General features: G+C 46.5%; 2 protein-coding genes across 9 annotated transcripts; both read right to left on the bottom strand.

Annotated features, from left to right (window-relative positions):
• Window positions 1–4,828: 4,828 nt before the first annotated feature.
• On the bottom strand, window positions 4,829–9,823 carry LOC112887190 (probable methyltransferase PMT23). Its single transcript, XM_025953305.1, has 8 exons — window positions 8,473–9,823; window positions 7,742–7,891; window positions 7,127–7,397; window positions 6,882–6,992; window positions 6,585–6,756; window positions 6,120–6,374; window positions 5,475–5,669; window positions 4,829–5,389 (listed from the first exon to the last, which is right to left on the bottom strand). The coding sequence occupies exons 1-8, from the start codon at window positions 9,103–9,105 to the stop codon at window positions 5,182–5,184; spliced, it is 1,995 nt and encodes a 664-aa protein (XP_025809090.1). The 5' UTR covers window positions 9,106–9,823; the 3' UTR covers window positions 4,829–5,181.
• On the bottom strand, window positions 9,576–17,157 carry LOC112887191. Of its 8 annotated transcripts, none has more exons than XM_025953313.1 (11): window positions 17,044–17,133; window positions 16,238–16,279; window positions 15,634–16,143; window positions 12,189–12,424; window positions 12,051–12,101; window positions 11,908–11,981; window positions 11,546–11,808; window positions 11,265–11,333; window positions 10,578–10,636; window positions 10,378–10,479; window positions 9,576–9,958 (listed from the first exon to the last, which is right to left on the bottom strand). In XM_025953313.1, the coding sequence occupies exons 4-11, from the start codon at window positions 12,400–12,402 to the stop codon at window positions 9,822–9,824; spliced, it is 969 nt and encodes a 322-aa protein (XP_025809098.1). In that variant the 5' UTR covers window positions 12,403–12,424; window positions 15,634–16,143; window positions 16,238–16,279; window positions 17,044–17,133; the 3' UTR covers window positions 9,576–9,821. The 8 variants fall into 8 exon arrangements, with proteins under 8 accessions (XP_025809098.1, XP_025809097.1, XP_025809094.1 ...); XM_025953312.1 differs by having other exon boundaries at window positions 15,634–15,772; window positions 17,044–17,129; XM_025953309.1 differs by lacking the exon at window positions 15,634–16,143 and having other exon boundaries at window positions 17,044–17,157.
• Window positions 17,158–17,755: the final 598 nt, after the last annotated feature.

The raw sequence follows: 17,755 nt of genomic DNA, 5'->3' as shown, positions 1-17,755 counted from the left end.
AAGAACAGTAGCTAGCCTTTTTTTTCCTCTCCTCCCTTCACTTTCTCGCGCGACGGGACGCGCGCGCGCGGTGGGGCAGCAGCCGCGCCGGCCGGCCCCGCGCTGGCTAGGCCTGCCTGATCGATGCGAGGAAAGGGAAGGCTAATGAATCGCACCCCTTGTCTTTTCCATACATGCATGCATGGCCCCTCATCAGATCAGTCATCACCCTCCTCTCTTCGCCCGTCGATCTCTCTCTCTGATCAGCTCGGGGCTCGGCACTGTGGCCGAGCACTGTGCTTGCACTTCTCCCCGGCCGGTCCATTCTTTCACGAAGCATTATCTCTCCTTCATTCGCTATCGCTTGGCGCCATGGCCCCACCGTGCAAGCTTGCTTGCTATAGCTGAAGCCTAGCTCCCCGTGTCACTGCTTTCAATTCTCGCATGCCGCCGGGTCTTGTCTGTAATCAATGTGGTAGACCACCACTGCACCCCCTGCATTGCATGCTCGATCCGCCCATGGATGGATCGATCGGCAGCTCTCGACAGAGTTTTAAATCTTTGCATGGCTGGCCGCCATTGTTCGCCCAATAATTGAAAGCGTAAGCTAGGTATAGCTAGATAAGGAGTGCAACAAGGTTAGGGTGGTTGTGCTTTTGTTGCCCGCTTTGATCTAATGATCTGGCCCCGGCCGAACACATCTTTTTGTTACTATACGGCACAGTGGGCCGTACGGACACAGGGAGGTTGCTAGCAAGCGGCGGCGGCGGCGGCAGCAGCTCGAGGAATTGTTCTCGACTGGAGGGAGTGACGACGGCAGGCATCATTGGATTCTCGATCTGTGATGATTGGGGCCGTGACATAAAAATTTGCGCCCGTACAGCTCGCCCTGCGCACATAGAGGCTAACGTACAAGCCACCCCTTGCGCTCTCGCGTCGCTTTGTTCTTTCCTGTCCTTGATCTCGTTATATATATTTATATATATATATATATATATAAGTAAAGAGATCGACAGAGAGATTAGCAAACTGATGATCACTGAACACAGGCACTTGGGTTGCTTGTCTAGTGAAGAAACGCATACTAGACGCGCTTACACCTACATATCGTTTTATGCTTCGTGGCTGTCCTATTTATTATGCACAATGCCGGTCGATCGGTGCTGCTGCATCTTCTTACTGGTGGGTTGAATATTATCGATCAGTACGCTATTAGCTAGCCTGTCGTGGTTGCTGACTAGATAGCTACATACATGCAGGCAAGTAAGTAATAACATGGGTCTCTCGTACGGAGGCACTACTTCTTCTATTAGTAATCCGGTGCACATACGCTGCCTGTCACTGTGGTTGCTAGTGACTGAGGAAGTGCACAGAGCTTGCCAATGCTTCCACATCCCGCTGCTATCTTCTCTTTCAGAACCTGCAGTGTGCGCAGGGTGTGGTGCAAACAGTACATGCGTGAGGTACTGTGTGTTGGGGCCAGCATGGGATATGCATGGTAGAAGAAGGTAGCGGACAGGCACGCAGCTTCCTGTGCAAGAATATAATAATCCATGGCAATGGACCCAGCACCTGCAGTGCTACTACAAGAAATGTTACCGTTTTAATTTTTTTTTTCATGAATTCAAGGGGGAGCCAATCTGCTGAGTGCTGACCCTACACCTATCATGATGCTTCTTGTTCAGTCCATGAGTTTGATCAGGTGACAACAGGAACTGTGATTTGGAGCCTTAGTTAGGGTATTGCAACCACTTGATTCCTGAGCTGATTGGATGATGCTGTTAGATTGCTTTGTGTTAGTTTATTCTGATGTTGCTTGGAGATGCAGGTGACTGCGCAGCTATCTTACACTTGTAGGACAAGATCGTATCTTGTTATTTTATTGTAAGATGGATACCACCAATCGTAGTACCTTTAAGGAGTATATTAGGAGTTTTATATTTACTGTTGCTCTAAGGATCAACTGAATAGTGACCCCTCTAGTCTGGTTTTTGTTGGACATCCTAGAATCTGCGCCATAAAACTATTTCTCAAAATTGACTACTAATATATTCAAAATTAAACTATAGAGACTAGCCATATTAGGACAGATTACATGATTTATCTTTCAAATGCTACATAAAAGCATAGTTTCATTAGCATATTTGGAGAACACGAAAGTTGAATGAAGAAAACATCATGCATATACTTACATACAAGGAGGGAGTAAAATATCTTATCCATCACTATATTCTTGATATGAAAAAAATTGTATAAATGCCTATCTTTTATTAGTTACTTCATCTATCATTTTAGCAATGTACAGAAAATTTATGTGTAGCAAAAAATAAAGGCGCACGTTTAGTGGATCCCAATATAACTTGAACTTCGAACTTCGATTATTAGTTAGATCGGTTGATTTGGGAATAAAATGTGTGCTTTGTGATTTTCTTCTAGTGCACCAACACTTTGTTGTTAAGAGTTTTGCAAAATACTTTTGATTGCAAATGAGCCACTAAGAGCCAAATGGCATGTAAAATTATGCTGCATCATTGGTGACCACAATTCCATTACTTTTTTGTTTACAGTAAACCACCGCACCTGTATGTGCAAATCCAACTGGCAATGCTTATGCACTCCATTATGCTTGTGATTTCTACTTCAAGCTATCTAGTGGTTCATTAGCCCTATTGTTTTCCCCTAAGATTTGACAGAGATGTGTAATCCAATATATTATGCGTGGGCCGGAACTTATTGGTGGTACTGCTTCATCATATTATCATATATTACCCTTCATCACTATCGTTTCAAATTAATATATATATATATATACTATTTACATATCTTTTTAGGTTCAACTTCAATAAAAAGATAAGAAGCGTGCATTCGAGAGGCAAAATATAATGGCCTTTTTCTATATATTTATGGGTGCCCTGTTAATCCCTTGGTCCATAGGAAACACGACAGTTAGGTGCCCTGAGTACAGATACAATTCATTCTGTTTGTACTACTTCATTTTATTTATTTAATATTCGAGAGGACTGTACTATATTATGCATATATATAGCTTGCTATGGGAGGCACAGATATAGAATAACCATGCATAGACCCAATGCAAAGCTTAGCAGGGTTGAGCAGGCAGAATGATTCTCTCTCCAGTGCAGCGAGCACTCAATATTTCAGGAGCGAATTTAATTGTGGGGCCGGACCATGTCACCAAGATCATTTCTAATTATTTTCCACCGAATTATGCGCTATGATAACATGGTACGGACGCTTTGTGAGGGCAGAGGAACAACTCGAAGAATATGTCAGCGTTAGCAGCGCAGTAGCCAGTATATATACCCATGGCGTCGTTCACTACAAAAAGGAAAAAAGAAGTGAAAGAAATTTGCTCTTCAAGCACAAGGACGTCAGCGATAGCATGCTTATCTATGCATCTGTTGCATGGGCAGAGGGTACCCAAAGTGAGCTCTTTTTTTTTATCAAAAGAAGGATACATCAGTCTACTGTTTCTACAATGTTTGTTTGCCCTCCGTGGACCCAATGAAACTGGTGAACATACCTGGATGTGACCGACGCACTATTACCTATGCACTTCTTTAATTCCAAATTATAGATCATCTTGATTATTCAACGTACGTACAAAATATATAATAAAAATTATATATTTAGAAAAGTAAAATAATCTATAATTTAAAATTAATAGACTTCACAATGCTGAGGTTGGCGTGTTCATGATTTTTTTTGAAACACAATACAGACGTAAACGTCCATAAATACGCATATACACTTACCACCATGAGTACCTCCCAGATAATGAGCCGACAGATTCTCGATATTAACAGATCACCATAGGCGAACTTGGATGGGTAGGTTAAATAAATTTACCAGCTAAGCTACGGTCAGTTGGTGTGTTCATGGCTAGCTGGTACTCGTAGTTCGGGTACGTTCAGTGATAAGTAGGCACACAGACATGAAACATGGGAGAGGACGGCGGCCTTGCCGACCATCGATTATTCACTACGGCCGCTCGTACCTCTGTGCCCAAAAGATGATCGCACCGGCCGGCCGATGGGACGTCCTCGGTCGGTCCGTGGACCGTGGCTCCGTGCGCGCCCCAAACCACTCGATCGATCGTGCGCAGCGCAGTGGCATCCACGTACGGTCCACGGTCACCTGGCGCATGCAGGTGATCGTACGTACGTGCACGGACGGGCGGCCGTGCGCGCGCCGGCCGGAGGAGCGAACCCACTCCCGAGAGAGGCCGAGACACGGCGAGAGAAACCGGCCGGGTCCGGTGTGGCTGCCGTGCCCCAGGACGTCTCCTCCCTTCACTGCAACTCTCTTGCTAAGCCGATCCTCATCGCCGTCGTCTCACCTGATATGCATCCACCACGTCGCAGCGGGCGGCGACCGGAAGCCACCGCGAATCTGTCGCCGCCTCTCAACCTCACCAGGAACCTGATGGCCTAGGTCAATTCTCAATGGTAACGATTTTCTTTGAACGAGACTCCTGCAATCAGATCATCGGTGCCAGGGGTGCTCCTCCTCTCACCTCTCGGATTTGTTTATACGAGGGAAACAACCGAGAGTTCCTTGTGTTGCAATATTAGGCATTCCACTCTTTCTATATTTCCTAAACCATGAGCTAGGCAAGAGATGTTCTGTCCTACTACATTCATAAATCGATCTGCCCGGTGCACAGGATTCCGGATGAATCTAGGGTTATATACTCCACGCAGCGACCAAGCTCCAGATGCGCCCTTGTGTATTTGCAGGTCACCAGAAGGCGCTGAATATGTGCAAAAGCAGAAATACCTCAGGCAAAGCTTACTAATTTAAGAATGCATTGGCAGGAACCGAACCATGAGAACAAAGGAGCACGGTACACGGTTGTTATTTCAAGATTCTTTTGTTGAATGTACAGAAGTTACAGATGCACAAGTATACAAAACATGTTTCAAGCTTGTGTGTGCATTTGTCAGAACTCAGAACTTGCCTAGTGCTGTAAGCTTATAATATCCTTGTTATTTTGCTTCGACAAAAAAGAATGTTTCAGCTCAACTTATCAGAATTCAGAGTATGTATTTACTATACTGATAAGTAACCATCTACATATGCACGACCTGTATCTGTGCCGTATAAAGAATCTATCTGATCAGAAAGAATCAAAGAATTGCTGTTCGTTGACGACTCTCCTGAAACTGAAAGTATAAGATATCATCCTGATCTGGAAGCTGGTTTGCCGGGACGCCAGAAACTCTTTCTAGCAACAAGAAATTGCTTTTTTACGACGACAGTTTCATAGTGCAGAGACTTGAGGACTGGTCGCATCTTTTTTATCATTTCTATTTTGTCTTTCAACACAAACCATCTTCCAGGTCTCAGTATCCGGTCAATTTCAGCTGCTACTTCGATGATGTCACACCTAAATAAAGGACAAAAATATCACCACGGCTTTCTGACAGAACAAGAGCACAAACAGTAAAAGTTCTGAAGGTGTGAGAATTCACCTAGTTGTAAGACTTCCAACAAGATTACTCATGTGGAGAAGATCATAGGTACGAGGGTAGGTGTTGAAAGATTCACACCAGTCATGATATGCCCCAATCAAACCTCTGTTGAAAATAACTGGCAAGGTATCCGGCTGATCAATTGGTACGACATTCATAACCCATAAAGGTTGATCAATGAGTGCTGCTGCAAACCTGGTTCAACAAAACAAGACTGATTAGCATTCACATCACGAAATGTAGTCTCCAATTAGTTTGAGAGCAATTCATTGCTATGCAGATCAACATGAATCCAACTAAAAGTAAGATCTTTAGTATCGGTGAGGTCTGCTGACTTTGCAATCCAAATCACATAATAGAATCCCATGAAAGAGTAACCACTTAAGACATCATTGAAGCAAGGATAATTTAGTTCAAGGTTTAAGGCCTCATGGCTTATCATGAGTTATCCACATCTCACTAACAAAACCTTCAGATTGAAAGACAAAAGCCTCATGCCATATTTCTGTTAATCCTTGGTGCTCCATGTATGAGAATGAATTGTAAGATATGACATGATGAATTATGAGCATTAATATTTCCATGTCATACAGAGTAAATTTAACTAATTAAGAGAAGTAGCAGTGAAAAATCATCTTTACTTACCCTCCTAAACCAGCATTCATGTCCATTATGTTACGAATACTTGACCAATTAAGTGGGAGGTCACTGAAATATACTTCTGAAACGACCTGTTTCCAGTACTTTGTATCAGCCTCAAACGCCTCTTTGTTATAAGAATCACCAGGCACACTTGCATATCTGACATTAAGTCTTTCAGGCCACGGAACAGGCCAGTTGTTTCTTTCATCCAAACTGGAAACAACAGTTGTGAAAATGCAACTATCGAGAGGAGCATACCTGCAAAAGGACAGCTAACAGGTAAGGGCAAATGGTAACATGGCATTAGATAGAAACTGTAGCATAAATCATTAATAATATCTACAACATCTGTAGCCAGGAATGGAGGTACATGGCATACATCAATGCTATTTGTCAGTGAACCAGTAAAGTCATATCAGAAATAGGCAATTGGAGGCGACAAGACCATTTCCACAAGTTGTGACCTACCAAGGAAAACGTGGTCCATCTGTCTTGGAACATAGAGGGGGTTCATTGGCATTCCTCTCAGCATAACAAGAATTTGATGTCGGCTTTTGATATATAACAACTCCAATTCCATTAACAACTTCAGATTTTACCACTGTTCTCCAGCAGATTGATTTAGTCAGAGTAACCATTGCTGCACATGCAGAAAAGTAAATTTCAATTAGCATGGAAATATTCACCGTATAAACGATAAGATTCAGCCAAAATCATAAGAATGTTGTATAGCAGTTCTCAATAGAATATGACAGCCCCACGAACCATTCCAGTCATCCTGGTCTCTTTTTTCTTGACGATAGACAGGGGTTGCAGACCAAATGAAATATCCTCCAGGCCTTAGCACTCTATTAAGCTCCAACAACGGTTTTCCACCTGCCATCCCGAGTAGCAAATTAGTTAAGAAAAAAATGAAAATAAAAAATACACTTTACACAACAGAACGGAAAAATATAAATGCCACAGTAGTTTGCCTTCTTATGAATATTGTGAAGAGATAGAATACTTACCATTTGCATACCAATGGACTCTGCACCTTGCACAGTGTACAACATCAAATGCATTATCAGGAAAAGGAAGCTTTTGTGTTCCAATTACTGCCAGAAATGCTGGAATTCCACGCTCTAATGCAAACTGTATCTGAGCTTCATGCTCATCTTTTGGGGCAAATGACATTGTAATGACATTCCTGTCAAGCAAGTATCCACCAAAGCTGGCAACACCACATCCAACATCCAAGACCGTTCTTGTACGCGTTCCCCACTGAACTGCCGGCATAATCTACACAGGAAGTTGATCACAAGCAAGTTACAAAACAAAAACGGAAAAGGAAAAACACAGAAAGTTGTTATGAAAACTGATGGCCTGGTACTTAAAAACCCCAGCATAAGTAATTGTTTTAGAAATGCAAGCGCCCCGTTTATGGTCAACCCTGACCAGTGAAGACTCAACATTGAATATACTGAGCAATGGCAGTGAAGTCGACCTAAGAAAATATATAAGAAACATCTTAATTCAAACAATGCACGCAACTCACTTGGCCATCAACCTACATAAGGAATTTTCCCAGCAGAGTTAACCTGTCTCAGGTCTCAACATAGAGAAACCGATATGTTAATGTTTACCTGTTCAATAAACTGAATGTATCTTCCCACACCATCTTTGAATTGAGTTCCACCTCCAGGGAAAACAAGATAATCACCAGATCTTGTAACCCAGTTCTGATCCTTCTTATACTCCACCAGCTTTGGGTGTGGGACGTTGTTGTACCAAATCTGGATTTGCAGTGAAGTGAAACACAATCAGATAGACAGTCGCCTAATAACATCTTAACACAAAAAAGATATACGCCAGACCAAGGTAACTGTGAAGAGGAATTAAGAAATATATTGCTAAAGGGCATTAACTGATTCCAATGATTTGAAAGAAGTAGCCCCAAAAACAGAAAGTTATTTGTCAAAGAGCCCATCTGCGGAAAGAGTATTCTCTGTATCAATGCTATAGTAGAGATTCCAGATCCTCAAGAGGCAAATGCTTTGTGCTGCATAGCCATTGTAACTTCCAAAAACAGAGATCGTTCTTAGTTTACAGTGCAAATCTAGTATTCTAATATGAGAATCAAAAAGGTTTTTCGGGTCCCAATCCTTGGCATGTGGTCAGCAGACTAAAATAATACTAGCATCACTAGCCGCCCAACCAAACAACCATCCTCATGATCATGATTCATGAGCGCATGATTAGGTGCAAAAGAGCTACCAATATTCTGTATGAAGAAATAGCAAAGAGGATCAACAACCAGAGACACTTCCCTCCCTTACCGACAAAGGCAAGCGAAGCTATCGCGGGAGGTCCTCACCATGTCACGGCTGCGCGGCCACGGCACGGGCGTCCGGTACCCGAACGGCAGCGGCACCAGGCACCTTGGCCGCGGCGCCACGGGGCAGTGGCGCTCCCGGTGCTCCATGTGCCGCCTCGACCGCAGCGCCTTAATCGCCCGCACGTTGTCCAGGCACGGGATGTAGTCCGTCGACGACACGCCCCTCCCCATCCTGCTGCACGTCTGCCACCTCACGCTCACCGGCAGCTCCTCGTCGTCCCCGCCTGCCCCCGCCGCGGCGATGCTTGTGTCCGCCTTCCCGTCCGCCTCGACTCCCATGGCGCCGCTGCTGTCGTCCGCTCCCGGCGAGCCGCTGCCACCACGGGCTTCCGCGGCGGGTGGCTGCGATGCCTCCGCATTCGCGGTGGCCAGCGGGCCGGCTGGTTGCGAGTGAGGTGAGCTTCCGCGGGTGGGTACTGGGGTGAGGCTCTGCTGTTGGGGCGAAGGTATGGAGGGGGCTGAGGCGGAGACGCGGGAGGGGAGGAAGGCCAGGGATCCGGGCGAGGGGTCGAGGAAGAGGAAGAGGAGGACGAGGACGGCGGAGATGAAGAGGAAGAGCGAGAGCGAGAGGAGGAAGGGCCGCCTCGCGCGGTCGGAGGACGGGACGGCCATCGCCGCCGCGGCGTGGTGCGAACTGCGATCTGGTCGGGGGGAGTGGAACCAACACCGGAGGAGGTGGAAGAAGAAGGCGTCAGTGGTGGTGGGGTTCGGCCGGTGGGTGGGTGGGGTGGAAGTGGAAGCGGACCGTCGCGGCCACGGCTGCTGCGTTGGCGGCCGCGGTGGAAGATGGCGGGCGGGCGGTGCGGGTCGTTCTCCAATGGTGGGAAGGAGCTTTTCGTTTTGTTTGATTTTTTTTTTTCACCGAGAGTTTGCTGTCATTTGTGTGATCTCGAATGGTCTTCAGTTCTGATTTCTGAAGGCTAAGGCCAGGGTAGATTAGTTTGGGGCTGATAAAAATTTGAGTTGACCGATTCTTTTAGAAGAGAAGAACAGCCCATCTAATTGGCTGTTTTAATAGACCAGTAATCTATCTAAGGTCTCCTAATCAGTTTTGAACTGTGACAGATTTCTCAGAATACCCATTTACCCAGGCCATATGCTCATATTTTATCATGCAATCATTGTGGCGGAAACAATTAATTATTTGCCACCACCTAGCTCTTGTAACTCGATGAATCGTATCAGAACCGAAAGCAAAGCGTAACTGCTACAGTACTTGTTCCACCTAAGATCGCAGCGCCATTGGCGTGACAGGACAACAGGAGATAACTGTGCATGTTCCTCCGTGAGGCAAAAAAAAAATTCTGGAACAATAACTAGATTGGAAGCTATCTGATCTGTGATTGTGCGCGCTGCTGACGCTGGTCCTCCTTCAACTTTTCATTGGGCGATAGCTTGTCGCCGATCAGTGTGACCTTCCAGCAGTACGCTTGGAGGATGAAAACCGAACCAGCTTTTGGTACGACTGCAGGTCCCAAAGTAAGTCACTTAGAAATTCTGCAGTTGGTATAACAGAATTTCACATGTCTTCATGCAAATAGATATCAATAACAGCAAGCCTCTGGAGCTGCCAGGTGGATTATCTTACAATACCATTGATGCATTTGTAACGAGGTGAAAAGAAAATCATCGCAGCATGACCTTCTGATGCTGAAGATTTCAAATTCAGGATGATACAGGTGTTGAGAGAGCCTCTATTGTAACTACTAAGTTATTTCCTTGATAAATCAAGAAGAATGATTTAGCAGTGCCAACAGTAAATTGAAGCTAGCAATAGAAAACAAAGGCTGATCAATTACTTTAAGAGCCATTTTGTCACACAAGACAAAATACAGCGTATACAAGTAGTGCAGAGTACAGCATCAGCAAGAGAAGGAAAAGTACCTCGGAAGCGATTGTCCTCTGATATAATTCCAAAAGTCTCTGCAGTATCCCGGATCATAATGCCACTTACACCTTGATATGAAGCAGCTTTGCATTCTGCCACTGGATACCACAAAGCCATATAAAACATGACCAAGTTAAAACAAAGTTAGAAAAGAAGAAACAATATAGCGTGCAACTAGTTCCAGCATATGAATCACCTATAAGAAGAGCCCCGTGAAGATCTGCAGAAAGGAGGTTTTCGGACAATTGCTTTTTCCTGTAGGCAAGACAGGACATGTTAGCTCATATAAAGGACAGAAAAGGCATAATGACGGAGTTAGGTACAAGTTTTTTGAAAAGATTGAGTTGATCCCCTGCTCTGATTGTGCTTGTTTTGGGCTTATGGCCCTCAGGCTCGTTATTGCCTTGATTTTTAATTTCAACTCTTCAAATTTTTAATATTTCATAAAAATACTTCTAGCCTTATACTGTAATCAATAATCTCCCCCAATTTTGTTAATGGCACCATATGACTGGGTGAATTTAGTCCCTACAGTTAGTAAGTTTCTGTTCAAGGAGCTGCTAGGGTCTTTGAGTCATCTCAATGTTGCTAACTAATAAAGTGCACGCTAGTATATTTCTTACTCTTTGGTACAGAACACAGCCTGCATTTGAGATCCATTGAAGTTCTACAATCAAACAAACAGTATAGCATTCTATAGAAACCAATAAAATCGGAGAAATAAGATTAAGAGATTAAAAGCAGCAGAACCTCAGAGTTTAACTGTCTTTTATTTTGTTGAAGCGCAATACAGAACGGGGATCTTATTTTCCATGGAAAGAAGAATGAAAACGATAGATAAAAGGCTCAGAATAACAGACAGAAGGAGAGTGTGACACCATACGGGGTTATTTTTGTAAGCTCTCTGATATACGCCTTCCACATCTCATGCATTGGCTTATAGAGGTCATACCTGCAAGACCAAGACGACATGTAAAAATTGTGTGGACTCCAAACTTAATAACATATTATGTGAATTTGAGCATGGATATAAACTTCAGTTTAATTGTTACTCTTAAGGAACTCAGTTTTATTTTCATTCATGTCATAAAAAGAAACCAAAAGATAACACAATCATTTTGTAGTGATTGGTCATTTTAAGGCCAACTCTCAAGAAAGACTTACTTGTGGAATGCACCATCTAAATCAAATGAACCGCATTTCTTATGTTGCTTCAGAGACATGTGATGTTTCGATCGCTTTGAGTGAATCAACAAAGATCTTGCTTGGGCGTCCACTAGTCTAGGACCCCTCTGAACATAGTTATCTAATAGGATCCCCTTTTCCAGCTTCAACTTTTTGGCTCCCTTGGTAATTTTCCCGGAATCTCCACCTTTCTGAATTATGTCAAATATAACACTCTGAACAACCTCTGTGTTATCAAAATCCTACACCAAAGTTCACAGCAGTAAACACTGAGAAGTTTTTTTTTCATCACAGATAACAATAAATTTGAGACAGACAACCCATATCACAGGGATATTTACCGAAATGCCATCCTGGAACAAATTTTCACGAAGGGAACATGAAAGTTCAGCATACACAGGGTTAATTTCTTCACCTACAAAGTTCAAAAGTATTTGTTACATAGCCTTGCACATGCACACACAGAGAACGGTAGAGAGGTTACCTGAGGACGCGGAAGGTTTTTGTTGACAATTAGAACCGGAAAATGCTACACCTGAAAAGCAGCAGCAATATGATAGAAAATGGAGATAAACAAAAGCTTGCATGATTGCATAAAAAAGAATAGCGAACAAAACTAAACCTTTATGAGAAGAGGGCTGAGCAGATGTTTGACGAGGTGTGAGTTCTGGAGCTTTGCCTTTCCTTAGCATATCAAATTTAGGCTTAGGGGCATCTACTTTGTTCTTCTTATGGCTCTTAAGCTGTTCATCTTGCAATTTCTTAGCTTTTGCAGCAGTATACTGTTGCTGCAGGGCTTCTAAGGTGCGTTTCTTCTGATCAGAGATAGTAGACATTGGGACTTTAAGAAACAGGGATCTGGTATTGAAACAACAGCTTAGTACCTTAACAGCATAATAAACATTCCAGAATAGTTGCAGTTGCGGAAGCACAACGCCAGTCCTAACTATAATCTGATACTGAAACAAGCTAGTACCATAATGGCATGACAAAGAGCCCAGGATATTTGCAGTTGCATACATGCATGTCAAATCTTTTAAATGCCACCCAACAACTGGTGAATGGTCGTAGACAAAATTAATCAACGGAGTTTTGGAGAACATGGGCAACACCAAAGTATTAAGTTTTTCTCATGGCTAGTGATCCAAAATCGACTATGGACGTCGACCGCCTCACGAGATGCTGAACACAGTCCCACATGCCCCTAGTGCAGAAAAGTACCAGAGACGGGACTTCACCAGTTCACCTGCTAGCGGAATGCAGATACACCAGAAGGGTCCGGTGCCAAGTGGCGGGGACCCAGGATTTTAACCCAGGATATGCCTAGCCAATACTCCAATATGCAATTCCATATAATCCAATATAGAATTCAGTAACGCAAACAAAATTTGCCAAGCAATTCAGTAGAGAAGTATAAAATAACAAAAAGTACATAATGTATTTAAAAGGTATCATAATACCTTAAATTCAATAGATAAGTTTGAAAAGGCAATGCAATGCCTTAGTTCTTCGTGCCTCAACTTTCTGACAGTAGTAGAGAAAAATGACATATGAAGCCCCGATTTCAGGCTAAGCTGTAAATCTCAATCAGAGCTACCATGGGACAGCCCAAACTATAGAAGCAACACAGTGGCACTAACCAGTACATGTAAACACTAAAGCATCATTTCATTGACACAGAATAGTGTAAATCGATCCGAATTCGAGGCCCAAACCAGAGGACAACGTGCACGAGCAGCAGGAGCAAGAGCAACAACAGATGAACTGATTAAGCTAAATTGGACTGCAGGAATCAAATTACGGAAATCAAACGGAGCATATAGAAATTATAATTCGGAAGGAGTATGGTTACAGCAGCAGTAGTACCAGTGGTAGTACCACGGGGCGCCGGGCGGCGCAGGCGAACAGCAGGGGCCCGGGACGGCGGGAGCCCGCTCGGACGCGGGGCGTCGGCGATCAGCCGCCGGGCGGCACGATGCTGGCGCTCGGGGCTGGGTCGCTGTGGGCGCTGGCGGCTTCAGGGGCCTGGAGAATGGGCGGCGTGTATGTCGAGCGGGCAGGCGGTGTGCGTCGGCCGACTCCCCCGTGGATGGCGGCGCACGGAGGCCGAAGACGAGTAGCGGAGGTTTCCCAGCGGGGGCAGGCCGGCCTGTTGGGCCTTGTCATGGCGACCTAGAGATCGGCCACATAGGGGTATAACCGGGCCCAACCGGCAGCAGATTTGGCGGCAGAGCGCGACGGTGCAAACCATGGAGCCTTTTAAAAAAGGCAACAAAAAAAATTAATTGGATGCATACCATTACAATTATCAATTCTCTGTTCTACCATTACAATCCATCCATCGTATTAGAACCGTACCATTACAACTTTCTCTCTACCAGGCTCATGCCATTTTGTACGCCTGCGGCTACGTTGGGACCAGCTGCAGGCCGGTGTACGCATACACTCATTTCGTATGGTCGAGTTTGTCCTTGGCTCAACGGTACAAACTTGACTCGTTGACTTGCTTCAGATTGAGTCACCCACTCTCTCGCCCCTCTCTTACTCTATCCTAACGAACCCTAACCCTAGAAGCGACGGTGGCTGCCCGGCGGTGACGACGACTGCAGACGACGCGCGGGCGAGGAAGACCGGAAAGGAAGTGCGATGGAGACCGGGTAGGCCAAGTTCTCTCTCCCAATCTGACTTGAGGATATTTGAAATCGTAGGTTGTTGACTAGACCATGTTGATTTTCTTGATAGGCTTGGATTTTTCGCACTAGAGATTATGGTGGAGGGGTTCCTCGCAATGGATTTGATGGGTGGGAAAGTATACTCTAAGGGCTAGATGATTAAGTGGGATGTGGAGATTGGCTCTTTTTCACTTGAGCTGCTAATCAAAAGTTTGGAAAATGAAGTCAAATGGGCACCAAACCAGTTTGGAAAATGAAGTCAAATGGGCACCAAGCTAGGGGCAAACTCGGCCATACGAAATGAGTGTATGCGTACACCGGTCTGCAACTGGGCCCAACGTAGCCGCAGGCGTACAAAATGGCATGAGCCTGGTAGAGAGAAAGTTGTAATGGTACGGTTCTAATACGATGGATGGATTGTAATGGTAGAACAGAGAATTGATAATTGTAATGGTATGCATCCAATTAATTTTTTTTGTTGCCTTTTTTAAAAGGCTCCATGGTTTGCACCGTCGCGCTCTGCCGCCAAATCTGCTGCCGGTTGGGCCCGGTTATACCCCTATGTGGCCGATCTCTAGGTCGCCATGACAAGGCCCAACAGGCCGGCCTGCCCCCGCTGGGAAACCTCCGCTACTCGTCTTCGGCCTCCGTGCGCCGCCATCCACGGGGAAGTCGGCCGACGCACACCGCCTGCCCGCTCGACATACACGCCGCCCATTCTCCAGGCCCCTGAAGCCGCCAGCGCCCACAGCGACCCAGCCCCGAGCGCCAGCATCGTGCCGCCCGGCGGCTGATCGCCGACGCCCCGCGTCCGAGCGGGCTCCCGCCGTCCCGGGCCCCTGCTGTTCGCCTGCGCCGCCCGGCGCCCCGTGGTACTACCACTGGTACTACTGCTGCTGTAACCATACTCCTTCCGAATTATAATTTCTATATGCTCCGTTTGATTTCCGTAATTTGATTCCTGCAGTCCAATTTAGCTTAATCAGTTCATCTGTTGTTGCTCTTGCTCCTGCTGCTCGTGCACGTTGTCCTCTGGTTTGGGCCTCGAATTCGGATCGATTTACACTATTCTGTGTCAATGAAATGATGCTTTAGTGTTTACATGTACTGGTTAGTGCCACTGTGTTGCTTCTATAGTTTGGGCTGTCCCATGGTAGCTCTGATTGAGATTTACAGCTTAGCCTGAAATCGGGGCTTCATTGTGTTTAGGACATTTTGAGTAGGATAACTCTTTCTACCACGAAAGGAAGCCTCCTTGTGTTTAGGAACAGAGGCCCGCACGTGTGTGCCATCTATTGCTCCAATACAATCCTATTATACAATTAGAATGGAAATAATATCAGAAATTACAATCTGAACCCCACCCTTAAAATGAAGGGGAGATAGGCCTCACACCTTAAAGTAAGGATCCCATCTTGGGTTTCCTGCAATTTTAGCTGGAGTTGATGTCGACGGTGGTGTAATGAAGTCGTTTCGTAGCTCTCCAATAGCGTGCATTACTTTGTTGAAATACCGACTAACAGTTTCACCGGACCTATCAAAATTGGTGCCAACTAACCTATTTCGAATATTATGACCTACTGTGTTTAAAAACATTGCAACCTGCTGCTCAACACACAAATGTATGGTGTCTTGCAAAAGGCCCCGGTCCCTAAAAAGCTTACAAAATCGGAAAAAAGATGCTCTATTAAGTCTAAGCATATTGACACAAGTTACATCATTCTTCCATATCTTATTATTCAGATACTCAATTCTCATTCTATCCCTCTCCTCAATTGGAGCATAGGTAATTGGTTCTACAGGTTCACGGCGTTTTCTTTTTCTAGATTGAATAATCATGGCCATCATCGAAATTAACGTATACGCAGCAGCTGTGTAAATGAAAAGTTGCTGCTTCTTATCCATCTAAATTATACAGAAACAAGATAAAATCAATAAATTTTTAAAGCATAACAAGTAATCACACAAAGCATATATTCAGTAAGACATAATATGATACCTTCCGAGGCGTGCACACTGTCTTCCAAATTTCTCCTGCGAGCTGCCAAAATCAGAGACAAAGATTTGAATCAGAATCAAATACAGCGAGCTATCAGCAGGACAGGGCGCTGGGGGGGGGGGGCGCTGCAGGGGCTCCAGCGCCGGGGGGGGGGGGGGGGGGGGGCTGCAGGGGCTCCAGCGCCCGGGGGGGGGGGGGGGGGCGCTGCAGGGGCTCCAGCGCGGGGGGGGGGGGCTGCAGGGGCTCCAGCGCCCGGGGGGGGGGGGCGCTGCAGGGGCTCCAGCGCGGGGGGGGGGGGGGGGGGGCTGCAGGGGCTCCAGCGCCCGGGGGCTCCAGCGGCGGCGGGGCGCGTGGGGGGGGGGGTCCAGCGGCGGCGCGGGGCTCCAGCGGGGCGCGTGGGCTCCAGCGGGGCGGGGGGGATTCCGGCGCGGCGCGCGGGGGGCTCCAGCCCGGGCGCGCGGGGGGGGTGGGGGGGGGGCTCCAGCGCCGGGGGGCGGGGGCGGGCTGCTCCAGCGGCGGCGCGGGGCTCCAGCGGGGGCGCGCGGGGAGGGGGGGGGTGGGGCGGGCGGCGCGCGGGGGGGGGGTCTCCAGGCAGGCCGGCAGCAGATCCACCAGCGGCGGCGCGCGGGGGCTCCAGGGGCGCGGCAGATCCGCCCGGGCGTGCGACGGGGGGGGGGGGGTGCTCCAGTGGCGGCGCGCGGGGCCTCCAGGGCGCGCGCGGGTTGGGGGGGGAGGGGCGCCTCCAGCGGCGGCGGCGCCGCCCGGGGGCGGGGGCGGGGGGGGGGGGGCTCAGGGGCGGCGCTCACCTGCGTGGGAGACGAGCGGGCGGTGACGGGCAGCGGGCGTGGGAGCCGAGCGCTCGCGTCCGCTCGTTTTCACGGAGCCAGTTCGTTCCGCATCTTCAGAGAATATTCCCGCGTGGGAGCGCTTCCGCTCCGCTCCGCTCCACCGTCCGCCAACCAAACAGGTTCAAAAATAGAACCGCTCCGCTCCGCTCCCCCTCGTTCCCCCAACCAAACACACGGTAAAAGTTTCATGTTTCCCTGTAACAAACCCTTCCCTATCCAATGCAATGGGCACAATCTGAGGCCACATGGTTTGGGAAAAGAAAGAAAAGAACACTCCACCCTCCAGGTGGCCTCAGATGTAGTAAACAAGATGCTGAACCGCTGGTGATCAAAATACACAAAACTGAACATTAACATAGCCAATTATTTTGGTATGACAAGGGTACCAGAGTCCATAAATCTAAGCGCACTGAGGTGAAGATTTTCAAGGTGCTATTAGGACCGAAAGGAGTCAACATTGCAATGGTCGCCCCAGGGCTATAACGCCCCCCCCCCCTCTCTCATTTTAGTCTTTTCATAAGTCAAAAAAGTCTCTAATCTTAATCAATTTAGTAGAAAAATACAACAAATCTACAACACCGAATCAAATTCAAATCCACCATTAAATGTCTTGTTTTCGTAATAATTAGTATTTAGATGTTATATATCTTTTCATACACACTTGATCAGA

Source organism: Panicum hallii, chromosome 3, assembly GCF_002211085.1.
Source record: "Panicum hallii strain FIL2 chromosome 3, PHallii_v3.1, whole genome shotgun sequence".
NCBI lineage: Eukaryota > Viridiplantae > Streptophyta > Magnoliopsida > Poales > Poaceae > Panicum > Panicum hallii.
The sequence above is the reverse complement of the archived record's forward strand: the minus strand, read 5'-3'. Positions and strand labels throughout refer to the sequence as shown.